Genomic DNA, 15,809 nt, shown 5'->3' with positions numbered 1-15,809 from the left:
CTTGTACGGTCTGTGTCTGTGTATGGCCGTTTGGAGGAGGATGGGCAGGGGAGGGCTTCAATGGCTGGGAGGGTGTAGATGGGCTGGAGTAAGTCTTAACAGAGATTTCGGCAGTTGGAACCCAAGCACAGTACCGGGTAAAGCTTTGGATTCTCGCCCAGAAATAGCTAAGAAGAAAAAAAAAAAAAAAAAAATTTTTTTAAATTGAATCAGGTTGGGCAGACTGGATGGACCATTCGGGTCTTTATCTGCTGTCATCTACTATGTTACTATGTTATATTCCTTTAAGAACATAAGAATTGCCATACTGGGACAAACCGAAGGTGTATCAAGACCAGAATCCTGTTTCCAACAGTGGCCAACCCAGGTCCCAAGGACCTAGCTAGATCCCAAGTAGTAAAACAGATTTTATGCTGCTTATCCTAGGAGTAAACAGTGGATTTCCCCAGGACATCTCAACAATGGCCTATGGACTTCTCTTTTAGGAAATTATCCAAACATTTTTTTAAAACCCTGCTAAGCAATCTGATTTCATCACATTCTCTGGCAATGAATTCCAGAGTTCAATTACACGTTGAGAGGAGAAATATTTTATCTAGTTTGTGTTAAATCTACTACTTGTAGCTTCATCGCATGTCCCCCCTAGTCCTAGTATTTTTGGAAAGAGTGAACAAGCGATTCACATCTACCCTTTCCACTTTCTGTACTCCTCTTCTAGAGTTTTTATTATATTTCACAAACGCCAACTCTTTTGCCTTTATTTTTTCCACCACTAGTATGGTAAACCACATCAGTTTCCTTTTTCTCTTATTTTTATTTATTTTCCTCACATAAAGATCAATAGCTCTTTTTATTGCACCTTTCAACTTGAACCACTGTTTTTTCACTTCTCTTATGTTTTCACATCTGATCAGGCCTTTCTTCAGCTACTCCCCCATGCTACTAAAGTCTACATGTTTGAAATCCAGGACTTTGAGGGTTTTGTGGCCATCCTCCACTTTGGCTGATATATCAAACCAAATTGTATGATGATCGCTACTTCCCAGGTGGGCCCCCACTTGGACATTAGAGACACTTTCCCCATTTGTGAGCACTAGATCCAGTATCACACCACTTTTACAAACTGCTCATTGGCTACCAATCACACACAGAATACCTTTTAAAATCATATTGTTAACATTCAAAATTCGCCCTTATTTTTGGACCGTTTTTTGATACCATATTCTTCATCTAGGACACTCAGATCAACACAACAACATCTATTAACTATTCCGTCTTTAAAAATAATAGGGACCAGGAGATCCACTATCTTTTCAGTCATAGCACCCCAGCTCTGGAATAATTTACCACTATTTTTACGTAATGAACCTTCTTTAGAAAAATTCAAGCGCTCCCTTAAAAGCTTTTTGTACAAGGACGCTTTCAATGCATAGAAAACATTACCTACAAGTACTAAATCCTAGTTTTTAATGAGTATTATGTGTAGGTCACCAAAATATTCTTTATTTTACTTATATTCTGGATTTGAGATCCTACCATATATGTTTTACACGACCCCACCATATGTGTTTTTCCTTAAATGTTTCTTTTTCTTTTCTTAAAAATTATAGTTCACCCCCTTTGCCTTATAATAGAATGCCAAAATTTGTCTATATTATCTTGTTTTGTCCTCCCCAATTTGTTAATTGTTATTTTAAAAACAATTGTTATACGCATTGAAATATATGATATTGCGTAGATAACAAATCCCAATAAACTTGAACTTGAACATTTGTCTGAGCAGAGCTCCTTGAAGGGCATCCACTATCTCTCTACTTTTTCCTGATTTCCAATCAGCATCTGTCAGGTTGAAATCCCCAGCTTTTGTATATCTGCAACAAGATCTTCATCAATTTGTCACTCTTGAGTTGGAGGTCTGTAGACAACACCCACATAGATATAAGTCCCTTCTTTTCTTTTCCCCAGGCTCCCTGCATTTCGGTCGTTTGGATATCAGTCTTCACATAGAGAGCTTCTCCGCCTCCCTTTTGACTATCACTGTTCTTCCTAAAAAGTTTATAGCCCAGTACATTTGCATCCCATTCATGGGAATTACTGAACCAAGTCTCCGCGATCGCTACGATATCCAAGGCTGCTTCTAACACAGGAGTGTCAAACTCAATTACATAAGGGGCCGAAATCTAAAACACAGGCCGAATTTGTTCATGGGCCAAATTTTTTATTAAGATACTTACAAAGCCACGTTAGCAGCTGCTGCGTGGCAACAACCCCGAAGCCCTTTAAATCTCTATGGGCTTCAGGGCTGTTGCTGCGCGGCTTTGTTTAACAGGCCCTCAGTCTTAGTAGAAGTATATGGTTACAATCTCTCAACCCCACGCTGGCTCTGTGATGTAAACAAAATAAATAAAAAAGACTTTTCCTCTCTTTTAGGTCCTAGTTCACGCTTGCTGTCTAACACCAGCTCTGACAGGGTACACATTTCAAATCTGACATATTGTAATCACAAAACAGAAAATAAAATTATTTTTTTCTACCTTTTGTTGTCCGGTCATTATTCAAATCATGTTGGTCCCAGGCTCTGGTTTCTGTTTGTCATTTTCTTCTTTCTCCGTGCTCACCATCCATCTTCCATCTCTGTCCTCCCCTTCCATTTCCCTTCCCTTCCCGGAGGTCTGGCATCTTTCCTTTTTTTCATCTCCATCCCCCAGCTGCAGCGATGGACCCCACCATCTCTCATTTTCTCAACTACCCTTTCATCCAGCATCTCTCCCTCCTTACCCACCACCCCAGGGTCCACCATCTCTCCTTTCCTCTTCACAAATACCCTCCTATCCAGTATCTCTGTCCCCCCTCCATACCATCCCATGTGTCCGACTTCTCTCCCTTTGTTCCTTCCCTCCATGTATCCCATTGTCCACCATCTCTCTCCCTCTCCTCTGCTTTTAGACCCATTATTTCTTCTCCTCCCCCCCCCCCCGTCTGGCATATGCATGTCTCTTTGGACTCCCCCTTCCCTCCCTCTGTGTACTTCTATGCCAGGGTCAAGGCCCCCACCCCACCCCGAAGGCCTGCATGTTTTATGCCTTCTTTCTAGTGTTCTCCAGCTTCCTGGTCTCACCTTCAAAGCAGCCTGCAGAGGATCAACAGTCGGCTGTAGCAATCCTAGCAGGCTGCTGTCGGCCTGCGCAGCATGTTCCCTCTGCCGCGGTCCTGCCCCTCCTTTGACATACAGGATCACGGCAGAGAGAACGTGCTGCGGAGGCCGATGGCATCCTGCTAGGATCGCTACAGCCGACCGGCAATCCTCTGCAGTCTACTTTGAAGGTGAGACCGGGAAGCCGGGAAAGAGATGGTGAACAATGGGATGGAGGAAGGGAAGGAACAGAAAGGGTATTTTCTCACAGGTCAGATTTGACCCACGGGCCTGAGTTTGACACCCCTGGCTTGCAGATCATAATTTTTGTTGCCTAGACTACAAGCATTTGTGATTATTGCTTTCCAGCTACTTTTCTGTGGCAATTTTAATTGTTTTGTCTAGTTTGTTTAGTCTCACTGCCTGTTGCCTTGCTAAGAAGGGTATCACTAATATTGTTGTGTACATTGCTATCTTTACCACTATCACATCTTGACCTTTGCTGGGGGTGGCCACCATAAGTGTCCTGCATAAGTTTGCCACCCCCACCTTCTAGTTTAAATGTCTAGAAGCATATTGCCTGAATTTCTCAGCAAGGATTCTTTTACCTGTCCTAGTAAGATGCAGTCCATCTTCCATGATTTGCCCCATCCTCCTATGTACCTAAAGCCTTCTGGATGACACCAGGCTCTGAGCCAGCTATTGAAGTTTCAGGATCATTCAGAAGATCACTGAAAACCCCATTTATTTGACAAATGTGTTGGGAGAGTGTGGTGCAGTGGTTAAAGCTACAGCCTCCCCACCCTGAGGTTGTGGGTTTAAACCCACACTGCATCTTGTGACCCTGGGCAAGTCACTTAATCCTCCATTGCCCCAGGTACTTTAGATAGATTGTGAGCCTGCCGGGACAGATAGGGAAAATGCTTGAGTACCTGGGGAGATATGATTTGGATATTAACGTAGAATAAAATATTTTCCAGAGAAAGGAAAATGGTAAAACCAGAGGACATAATTTGAGGTTGAGGGGTGGTAGATTCAGGGGCAATGTTAGGAAATTCTACTTTACGGAGAGGGTGGTGGATGCTTGGAATGTGCTCCCGAGAGAGGTGGTGGAGAGGAAAACGGTGACGGAGTTCAAAGATGCGTGGGATGAACACAGAGGATCTAGAATCAGAAAATAATAGTAAATATTGAAGAACTAAGGCCAGTACTGGGCAGACTTGCAAGGTTGAGGATGGGCTGGGGAGGGCTTCAGTGGCTGGGATGGTGTATGTGGGCTGGAGTGGGCTTTGGCAGGGACTTCAGTAATTGGAACCCAAGCACAGTACCGGGTAGAAGTTTGGATTCTTGCCCAGAAATAGCTCAGAAGATTTAAATTGAATCAGGTTGAACAGACTGGATGGACCATTCGGGTCTTTATCTGCCGTCATCTACTAAATGATTTCCTCTCTGTCTACTTGCATGCTCCTGCCTTCTGATAGATATAATTGTGTTACACGCCTCTTTGTTTACTCCTACTTCCTGCTCATGATGTAACTTCGCTGCATTCCTGAAGCCTCTCTTTTTGTAAACCGTCTTGCACTGAAAGGTATGACGGGATATAAAGCTATTATTATTATTTATTTAGTCTTCATATACCGCATTTGAATGCAAAGCGGTTTACAATTATATAAAGATTTTAAAAATTTAAAAATGGGGAAAACAGACTACATGAACATTACAGACAAAACTTACTCTGTAAGGGAAGTGGGTAGGATAGATTGCATGAAAGTAAAAAGAAAGGGGACTGGGAAGAACGAAAGGAATAACAGGAGTCTTTAAAGTGTGGCCAATTGTCAGAGTCTCATGCACAGTTAGTTCTAGGAATAGATCTCATAAGCATCTTTAAAGAGAGCGGTTGTAAGGCTGTTCTCAGTATTTCCTACTCTTTCCCCTCCTTTTCCATATGTAGGTAGCACTTCTGAAAACGCTACAGACTTTACAAAAGGCTTTAACCTTCCCCCAGTTCCCGAAAAGCTTTCTCTGATGTTCTCTCTCTTTTTTTCCTCTCATCTTCCCAGCCACTGGGAATCATGTCCATCCTGGAGGAAGAGTGCATGTTCCCCAAAGCCACGGACATGACCTTCAAGGCCAAACTGTACGACAACCACCTGGGCAAGTCCAACAACTTCCAGAAGCCTCGCAACATCAAGGGCAAGCCCGAGGCCCACTTTGCACTGATGCACTATGCGGGGACCGTGGATTACAACATCATGGGGTGGCTGCAGAAGAACAAGGATCCCCTCAATGAGACCGTGGTAGGCCTCTACCAAAAAAGCTCCCTCAAGCTCCTAGCCACTTTATTTTCCAACTATGCTGGGTCAGACTCAGGTAAGGAGGGAATTAAATGCCATTGTATCTGATCCTGATGCCAGACCCTCTGATTTCTCAGTTTCTCATGTACTTCTTATTTTCTCATATGTATATGAAGACACTGGCAAAGGAGGCAAAGGGGCCAAAAAAAAGGGATCCTCATTCCAGACAGTGTCGGCTCTCCACCGGGTATGTATTCTTCATCCCACAGCCCAATTCCACCAGGAGGCTGTCAATAACTCATCCTATAGCCAGGAGTCTCTCACTAGTTCATTCCATAGCACAGTTTCACTAAGAGGCTCTCATTCTGTAGCCAAAATCCACCTCATTTAGAATATTGTGTACAATTCTGGAAGCCGCACCTCCAAGTTTTTATTAAAATTTGTTATTGTCGCTTATCCATTTTCTAAGTGAGATACATACCAAAAAGATATAAAAAGGATGGAGTCGGTCCAGTGGAAGGCTATTAAAATGGTGCATTGTCTTCATCATAAGGCGTATGGGGACAGACTTAAAGATCTCAATCTGTATACTTTGGAGGAAAGGTGGGAGAGGGGAGATATGATGGAGACGTTTAAATATCTATGTGCATAAATGTGCATGAGTCGAGTCTCTTTCATTTGAAAGGAAACTCTGCAATGAGAGGGCATAGGATGAAGTTAAGAGGTGATAGGCTCAGGAGTAATCTAAGGAAATACTTTTCTATAGAAAGGGTGGTAGATGTGTGAAACAGTATCTTGTAAGAGGTGGTAGAGACAGAGACTGTGTCTGATTTCAAAAAAGCCTGGGGGATCTCTTAGAGAAAGGAAGAGATAATGGTTACTGCAGATGGGCAGACTGGATGGGCCATTTGGCCTTTATCTACTGTCGTGTTTCTATGTTTAGGAAATGGTCATTAACTCATTGATTCAAAATGCAATTTCATTGTCCTTATTTAGAATCTCATATCAATGGCATCTCACTGACATGCAGAGTGGTGCAGCTTGGAAAATGTATTCCAGTGTCTTCTTCTAACTGGGCAACCTTGGCTTTGCCATACAAGAATTAACAATGTTTTCTCTACTTTCTCACTATAGGAGAATCTTAATAAGCTGATGGCCAATCTGAAGACAACTCACCCTCATTTTGTTCGCTGCCTCATCCCAAATGAACGGAAAGCGCCAGGTGAGTGTCTGAATGATGCCACTTGATGAGAGACATTTAAATACCTACGTAATGTAAATGTGCATGAGTCAAGTCTCTTTCATTTGAAAGGAAACTCTGCAATGAGAGGGCATAGGATGAAGATAAGAGGTGATAGGCTCCAGAGTAATCTAAGGAAATACTTTTTTACAGAAAGGGTGGTAGATGCATGGAACAGTCTCCCAGAAGAGGTGGTGGAGACAGAGACTGTGTCTGAATTCAAAAGGGCCTGGGATAGGCATGTGGGATCTCTCGGAGAGAAAGAAAGAGATAATGGTTACTGCAGATGAGCAGACTAGATGGGCCATTTGGCCTTTATCTGACATCATGATTCTATGTTTCTATGTTTGCTTTCACTGTCTCCCTCCATGTCTCCGACAGGTGTCATGGATAACCCCCTGGTGATGCATCAACTGCGCTGCAATGGTGTCCTGGAGGGAATCCGAATCTGCAGGAAGGGATTTCCCAACCGAATCCTCTATGGAGATTTCCGTCAAAGGTCAATTATGGATTACCTGTAATGGCTGCTTTACAGGTTCCTGATAGGATTGTAGGGCACCTGGCTAGTGTTGAAGGTCATTTCGATGGTTGTTGATGAAGATATCAATGATTGATATTCTTTTCTTCCTCCAGATACCGAATTCTGAATCCCTCAGCTATCCCTGAGGGACAATTTATCGATAGCAAGAAAGGGGCAGAAAAGCTCCTGGGATCTCTGGATATTGATCACAGCCAGTATAAATTTGGACACACCAAGGTGGGCATAGAAACACTTGAATACATATGTATCCCATCTCCCATCATCCCATTATAATGTTAGATGAGACATGTCATCTCCCAGCACTCTAGCATGCATCCGCTGGAGGCAATGTCTGTGTACAGTTATGATACGCTCCATTGTCCATCATAATGTTATGAGGTACTGCTTGAAGTGCTATCATTCATAACTAGTATACATGCTGTTGGAAACACTATTCTCTGCTACTCAAAACACACTCCATCCTCAAGACCCTCATCATGGTGCCTGAGAACAAACCCTGAACAACCTCCATTATCAAGGACCCTAGCTCGATGTTATTGTTCACTGTGTTGCTCCGTCTTTATCTCCATCCATTGCCACTCTCTTGTGTTACTGAACAGATGTTTCTCCTTGAATTGTCTCCACTCTGTAGGTTTTCTTCAAGGCTGGTCTCCTGGGGCTGCTGGAGGAGATGAGGGATGAGAGCTTGTCCCGGATCATCACACGGATCCAAGCACAGTCCCGTGGAATGTTGATGCGGTTAGAATTCAAGAAGATTGTGGAACGTCGGTAAGAAGGATGCATCAATACAACTATGGGGGAAGCAGAGTTTTATAAGCCTTCAACACTTCTAAAATGATGACCATGAAATCCAGTCCTAGTGCATCTGGGATTTTGAGTCCCCTCTAGACCTTATTAGCATCCAGAACTTTCTGGATTGATTAATGTGGTTCTTCCACTACTGGATAAGTGTGGTTGGGGTCAACGTGCATGTAGATTGCCTGAATACACTTGAATGGGATGTCCTCTTTTCTTAACAAAGGACATCCTTATCTCAAAGACTTTGAGGGCAGAAGTCTAACTTATCTATGGAGAATATGTGGCCATGGTTTCCAGAAGGTATTGAAATTGGAGAGTCTAAGTCGGCCCACATTTCACCCTAACCACGCCTCTAAAAATGCCCCTTTTAGCTCTGGGTGCACAGCAGAATTCAGAGGCCTAAAATGTCCTTGGATACGTCCAAAAAGCAATTTCAATTATCAGTACTTGGACGACCTGTCTTTTAGGACAACCAAGTGCTGACTTGGGTGGATTTTTAGACATATTTAAGTTTCGATTATGAGCCCCATAATGTTCTATTACTCCACGTAAGTTTGACGTTGATGAGTAATTTCAAAGTTAGGTTGTAAGAATGCAAAGGAGCGTTCTTCTCCCTCTCCTTCTAATGCTTCTTGTCTCCTTTTGGCTTCTCCTCTTGACACAGTGATGCCCTGCTGGTCATCCAATGGAACATCCGTGCTTTCATGGGGGTGAAGAACTGGCCCTGGATGAAGCTCTACTTCAAGATCAAGCCACTGCTGAAGACTGCGGAGACAGAGAAGGAGATGCAGAACATGAAGGATGAGTTCCAGAAGCTGAAAGAGGCCCTGGAGAAGTCTGAGGCCCGTCGGAAGGAACTGGAGGAGAAGATGGTTTCCCTCCTCCAGGAGAAGAATGACCTGCAGCTTCAAGTCCAGGCTGTGAGTGACCTGCAAATATATGTATCTATCCATATTATATAAGTAAGAACAAGACCATTACATATGTTAATTTACTTTTATTACTTCTACTGAATTTGAGCTATGCCTTTCCCAAATTATCCTAAGGTGGTTTACAATCCATAAAAATATAGAAATTCAAACAACGTATCTCTTGTCAATACATGTTTATATACAATATATGATAGATTTCTTATCACATAGAGGGCATGACAGGACACCCATTATAGCGCAGGTCATGGCACCTATTTGAAGCCTATTCTATAAAGAGAAATAGACGCCTGGATGATGGTGAGTTGAAGAGCTGCTGAAAGCCTTTTTTGTTTCAGCCTGTGCAGTTGCATATTATGTGAAAGAGTTTATTATTGGCCACTGTTGGAAACAGGATACTGGGCTTGATGGACCTTTGTTCTGTCCCAGTATGGCAACTCTTATGTTCTACTGATAGAATTCCATGACTTATGTGCATTTCCTTGAGTTCCACCTATGTACATGCCCATCAGAAAATTATGGGCTATGACAGTACACACTCTCCCACTAGGCCGGATCAAGAACCTAAGAACTGCCATACTGGGTCAGACTAAAGACATCCTGCTTCAAACAGTGGCCAGGTCAGATCACAAGTACCCGAGAGAGAGATTTACCTGCAACCAGGCAGCTCCTTATGGAATTACCCCCATAGTTCCAGAGCTAGTGATAATAAAAGAAGGTATAAGTCCTCTACCAAAATAAGTATCTGTATATAGCAGGTAAATTGCTTTGATTATAACCACAGAAAGACAGCATATCAAATTCCTTTCCCTTTTTCAGAAGAAAGAACGCTCTAGAACAGTACTTATCAAACATTATATGGTCGCGACCCCTAGAGGCCTAATTTTTCATCCACACTGCAGCTTCTTGCCCTTCTGCAGCATCTCAGCCAACCCTGCCAAATTCCCCATGTTCCAAGGCACCCACACAAGTCTAACTATAGCCCAGGCTTTTCAGGAGGTGCAGGGTGATGAGATTTCTTTTCTTGCCTGCCCAATATGGGACCCCATTAGGGTTGCAACAATATGGGAAGCCTTAACTTATGGTGTCCCAAGGAAGAAACTCAAGAGCAAAATTAGAAAGTATTTCTCAGAGAAGGCATGGTAGATGGTTTTCCAGTGATGGTGGAGACAGAAATGCTTGGAACAATCACAAAAGATCCCAGGTTGTGAGAAAATGAGGCAAAAATCAGAGATCGACTGGGGTCTATGGCATTGCACCCAAAAATAAGCCTTGCTTTGTGGTAATCCAGGGGGAATCAGTAGAAAAGATGAGAAAATCTTTTTGCAAATACAACAAATATTGGGAATCTCTATCTTTGCAGGAGCAAGACAACATGAATGATGCAGAAGAACGCTGTGATCAGCTTATTAAGAACAAGATACAATTGGAGGCCAAACTGAAGGAACAGACAGAACGGCTGGAGGATGAGGAGGAAATGAATGCTGAGCTGACTGCCAAGAAGAGGAAGCTGGAGGATGAGTGTGCTGAGCTCAAGAAGGACATTGATGACCTTGAGCTAACCCTGGCCAAGGTGGAAAAAGAGAAACATGCCACAGAGAACAAGGTGAGGAGCTCACATTAATTTCTCCATGGCTAAGGCCATAAAATAATTATTATTGGCTTCATGACTATGTTGCCTTTCTCCCATTTAATAGGTCAAAAACCTCACTGAAGAGATGGCTGGTCTGGATGAGATCATTGCCAAACTGACCAAGGAGAAGAAATCTCTGCAGGAGGCCCACCAGCAGGCCCTGGACGACCTTCAGGCTGAGGAAGACAAGGTCAACACATTGACCAAAGCCAAACTCAAGCTGGAGCAACAAGTTGATGATGTAAGTGATGAACGACAGAGATGGATTATACTATTATTGAGTAGTTCAAAGGAATGGATGTGAATGATGATGTCGCTGTAGTAATAGAATCATGCTTCCCAAATGTTCAGGGGATCGATTTTCAAAACAATTTTAGCAGAGAAGAGAGGCTTGACCAAAGAGTGCCACTGAATAGCTGCTCTGACCACTACAGCACTCTCTGGTTAGTTCTGGAGTGGTCTGGGAATGAAGTTGGAGCAGAGCCTGGAGCTATCTGAGTTCTGCTAATTTTCAGTGTCAGTTCCCAGATTTGTTGGCCCACTTAAAAAGCAACCCTAATGATGCCTGATTAGCTCTTAGCAGAGTGGATCTGCAAAGCTAGGGTAGAGCAGTAGAGCAGGATTACTAATGCTCCCTGGGTCTGTCTTTTGCTCTCTTCTAGCTGGAAGGATCTCTGGAGCAAGAGAAGAAAGTTAGGATAGACCTGGAACGAGCAAAGAGGAAGCTGGAAGGAGACTTGAAACTGACCCAAGAGAATGTCATGGACTTAGAAAATGACAAAATCCAGTTAGAAGAGAAACTGAAGAAGTGAGTGGTGCCCCTTACCAACTATCAACTTACAGTATGCAAAAATAAATATCTTTCCTTAAACAAAAGTACCAAGTCTTACCATTTTTTTCTGTTGCTTAATAATGTAAAAATTGATGCTAGATCCGGGGAGGGGCAGATCACGGTGAGGAAAAAGAAACCCAGCTAATATCTGTGACTGTCCTTGCAGGAAAGACTTTGATTTAAACCAGCTGAACAGCAAGATCGAGGATGAGCAGCTGATAGGCATGCAGCTCCAGAAGAAACTAAAGGAGAACCAGGTATAATGCACTGCTCAAAAAACAGATACCAGTCTTATCTAGATCGGTAGCATGAAATATTGCTACTCCTTGGATTTTGGCCAGGTACTAGTGACCTGGATTGGCCACCATGAGAATGGGCTACTGGGCTTGATGGACCATTGGTCTGACCCAGTAAGGCTATTTTTATATTCTTACAGAGAACCTTCTGTCTGGGCCCAGACGTGTGTGAGTCGCGTGCTAGGCATGTCTGTGTAGCACATTGCATGATCATAGTGTGGTAACATGCTCTGGAGCATGAGATCTTGACAGAGAATCTTCTAAGGTTAACGCCTCAAATAACTGATCTGGAAAATAATGTCTCTCATTATGCAAATGCCCAGTGTAATATATGACATTTATTCCCATGACAATACACTCTTAAACATAAGACCTCAATGACTGAGAATATTACCACGGCAATATAGGACATTACTGAGTTTTCCAAGTTTATTTAAATTTTGATATACAGCTCATTACATGACTGAGCAGTGTACAATTTAAAAAAAGGGGTTAGACCGTTAGAATAACTTACATAAAAGAGCTAAATTGTACATATAATTAGACGATAAATATGATACATAAAGGAAAATAAAATAGGGAGCTGGAAAAGAACTACATTATTGATAGAAAAGAAGGGAAAGGAAAAATACATGAGCATAAAAGGGTGAGGATAAAGGAAAGTTCTTTGATAGAGCGATGATCTACAATCAAGCTACTGAACCGTTTAGACTTAGACTGACTTAATGTATCTAGTCATATGCATCACTAAATAACAAAGTTTTAAGATTAGACTTGGCAACCAATGAACCTTGTACAAGAGAGGAGTCATGTGATCGTATTTTTTTTTCCTTTTTGAGAGAAGTTTGACTGCAGTATTTTGGATAATCTGCAGTTTCCTTTTGGGTGATTCCTTTATATAACGTATTGCAATAATCTAAATGTGAAGTGATAAAAGACATCATGTTCTGGAACAATCTTCCCAGCTCAGTAGATTACATTACTGTTATACATCACCCTGATCTAGAACACATGGTCTTTTGAATATTACTTGCAGCTTAATGTCCATTGCGATCTAGAATGCTTATTTCTCTATTATGTTCTCAAATAGGGCTTGGTGTCTCTCCATTGCCTTTGTCTTCAGGTTTAGAACTTGGTATTCTCTCTGCAAAATCCTCTTTCTTATGAAACATTTTCCCCAGTACCCCATTCCAGTTAAGCCTTTCATGGATTCTGGAGATTTACTCAGATCCCCTATCTTATTTCCTTGACCTAGGCTCGCATCGAGGAGCTTGAGGAGGAGCTGGAAGCTGAAAGAGCTGCGCGAGCCAAAGTGGAGAAGCAGCGCTCTGACCTCGCACGGGAGCTGGAGGAGATCAGTGAGCGGTTGGAGGAGGCAGGGGGTGCCACCTCTCTCCAGATAGAAATGAACAAGAAGCGGGAGGCAGAGTTCCAGAAGCTAAGAAGGGACCTAGAAGAGTCCACACTGCACCACGAAGCCACTGCTGCCACATTACGAAAGAAGCATGCAGATTCTGTGGCTGAGCTGAGCGAACAGATTGACAACCTACAGAGGGTGAAACAGAAGCTGGAGAAGGAGAAGAGTGAGTTGAAACTGGAGCTGGATGATGTGGCCTCCAACATGGAGCAAACGGTCAAAGCCAAGGTATATGTCCTTGTCCACAAGAAAAGAATACTCCCGCTTCCTCTAGTTCTGGTTTTCCTGCATAAAGCCTTTTGATAACTCTCCCCTGCTGTAGGTGAACCTGGATAAAATGTGTCGCACACTTGAAGACCAGATGAATGAACATAGGTCAAAGCTGGAAGAGACACAACGGATCCTTAATGATTTCACCATTCAGAAGGCAAAACTGCAGACAGATAATGGTGAGTTGTCCAGGCGTCTGGATGAAAAAGAAGCCCTGGTCTCCCAGCTGACCCGTGGCAAGCAAACCTACACCCAACAACTGGAAGACCTCAAAAGGCAACTGGAAGAGGAAGTTAAGGTAACTATCTCTTTTTTTTATCATAAACTTTATTTATGTTGAAATATCTTTTTTTTAAATTATTATTTATTTGAAATAACATGCTAAAATACTATCTTCCAGATAAATAATATATCTATATAGGTTCAGAGATAATAGAAGTGGAACATCGCTATCACACTGGACCTTTTTTTATAAATTTTACTAAATAACCCTCTTGCCTACCATCCAATGGAAGATGTTCAAATTAAGGGCTCCCTGGCAAAATATTAGAAAGACCCTCAGAGCAGGAAAGATACACCTTCGAAGATACTGTGTGCAATGTGCCATCGACTTGGGTTCGAGTCATAGTGACTTGATGAGTTAAAAATCCAAAAATAAGTCAGTCAAGTGCTAGTCCAATGAGAAGATACTAAGAGGAAGTTATTCGTGAACCCCCAACTTCCCTGGTCTCCACTTACACTACAGAGGATGCTTGGGTAGAATTTACATCACTGATACTATCCTAAATTCTGCTCTTGTAAATCTCAAACCAGAGAATCCACTCTCCCACACAAGACACACCTCAGATACACAACAGCCTTAACGAAAGAGACACTAGGGCCCTGATTCTGCAAAATGCATCTAAAGTTAGGTGCAGTTTAGATGCCTAAGTTAGGTGTCCTTTAGAGAATCAGGTTTTAGGTGAGATGTAGACGTGCAAACAATGTCCTTTATAGAATCGGGGCCTAGATGCCCTGTGGATCAGGTCATTTTCACTAAAAAGAAACACATAGATTACTCAGACTCTCTATGGAAAATAATCACAAAAGTGTTCCACAAAACATTTATTTTGGCTTCTGAATTAAATATTCCAGAAAACGCCATCACTGTATCACTGTGTAAATATTTCTCAGCATTCCTTAATAGGGGCCTGATCTCCTTCCCAAACACTACATGTAAATTTTTTTCTTCTTGCCCAAACCATCTAAATTCTTGTCCAGACACACCTGCCAGCACCGGGCTTCAATTCATGGGTCATAGAAACATAGAAACATAGAAGATGACGGCAGAAAAGGGCTACAGCCCATCAAGTCTGCCCACTCTGCTTACCCACCCCCTGTCTATGCCCTAATGACCCAATTTCCTTATCTTGACCCTCGTAGGGATCCCACATGGGTATCCCATTTATTCTTAAAGTCTGGCATGCTGTCTGCCTCGATCACCTGCACTGGAAGCTTGTTCCAATGATCAACCACTCTCTCTGTGAAGAAATACTTTCTGGTGTCGCCATGAAATTTTCCGCCCTTGAGTTTGAGCGGGTGCCCTCTTGTGGCCGAGGGTCCCTTGAGAAAGAAAATATCATCTTCCACTTCAACACGTCCTGTGAGGTAATTAAATGTTTCGATCATGTCTCCCCTCTCCCTACGTTCCTCAAGAGTGTAGAGCTGCAATTTTTTCAGTCTCTCTTCGTACGAGAGACCCTTGAGCCCCGAGATCATCCTGGTGGCCGTCCGTTGAACCGATTCAATTCTGCGCACATCTTTACTGTAATGTGGCCTCCAGAATTGCACACAGTACTCCAGATGAGGTCTCACCATGGCCCTGTACTGTCAACAAAAAGATGTAAGAGTAATGATGGCAAAATAAGAAGGCGTAGTGAGGGTGAGAGGTGCCCGGGCTGGTGGCACCCCTCCCGTGACCTTCCCCGATCCCATCTGCCGCACACGCCCCCTTCCCTTCCCCCGTACCTCTAGTAGAAGTTGTTGCTCGCGGCGGTCAATGTGCTCCTCGCGACCCCATCAGCTCTCCCTCTGATGTCACATCCTATGCGCGACACCTGGAAGTGAGATCAGCAGGAGAGCCGATGGAGTCACGAAGCGCACATTGGTGACCAACTTCAACTAGAGGTATGGGGGAAGGGAAGAGAAGCACGTGCGTGGAGGGGAGGAATGGGAAGAGGCGGGGGGCCGGAGAGGAGTAGGGGTGCCAGCGCCCCCACCAACAAGGCACCCTCGCTCACTGCCCTTACTACGCCCCTGGATTCTCCTGTAGTTCTGTTAATGAAAATGCATATGACAGTGCAGGTCAATGTCTCTGAGCCTATAGAAACATTCATGTTACTCCAGAATCACATTCAAAATTCTTCTCCTTACCTTTAAAGTCAAAT

The 15,809-nt window shown here is 43.1% G+C and overlaps 1 protein-coding gene across 1 annotated transcript in view; it reads left to right on the top strand.

The window, feature by feature from the left end:
• LOC117349959 (myosin-6) overlaps positions 1-15,809 on the top strand; it is a 45,347-nt gene that overhangs the window by 14,753 nt on the left and 14,785 nt on the right. Inside the window, exons 16-28 of the mRNA XM_033923752.1 lie at positions 5,194-5,503; positions 5,604-5,674; positions 6,562-6,649; positions 7,049-7,166; positions 7,301-7,424; positions 7,840-7,976; positions 8,671-8,926; positions 10,299-10,541; positions 10,633-10,809; positions 11,231-11,376; positions 11,567-11,657; positions 12,952-13,341; positions 13,436-13,681. Of these exons, the coding sequence (XP_033779643.1) occupies positions 5,194-5,503; positions 5,604-5,674; positions 6,562-6,649; positions 7,049-7,166; positions 7,301-7,424; positions 7,840-7,976; positions 8,671-8,926; positions 10,299-10,541; positions 10,633-10,809; positions 11,231-11,376; positions 11,567-11,657; positions 12,952-13,341; positions 13,436-13,681 (2,397 nt within the window). The remainder of the gene's footprint in view (positions 1-5,193; positions 5,504-5,603; positions 5,675-6,561; positions 6,650-7,048; positions 7,167-7,300; positions 7,425-7,839; positions 7,977-8,670; positions 8,927-10,298; positions 10,542-10,632; positions 10,810-11,230; positions 11,377-11,566; positions 11,658-12,951; positions 13,342-13,435; positions 13,682-15,809) is intronic.

Source organism: Geotrypetes seraphini, chromosome 16 (assembly GCF_902459505.1).
Source record: "Geotrypetes seraphini chromosome 16, aGeoSer1.1, whole genome shotgun sequence".
Lineage (NCBI taxonomy): Eukaryota > Metazoa > Chordata > Amphibia > Gymnophiona > Dermophiidae > Geotrypetes > Geotrypetes seraphini.
This window is presented reverse-complemented; position numbering and strand designations above follow the sequence as displayed.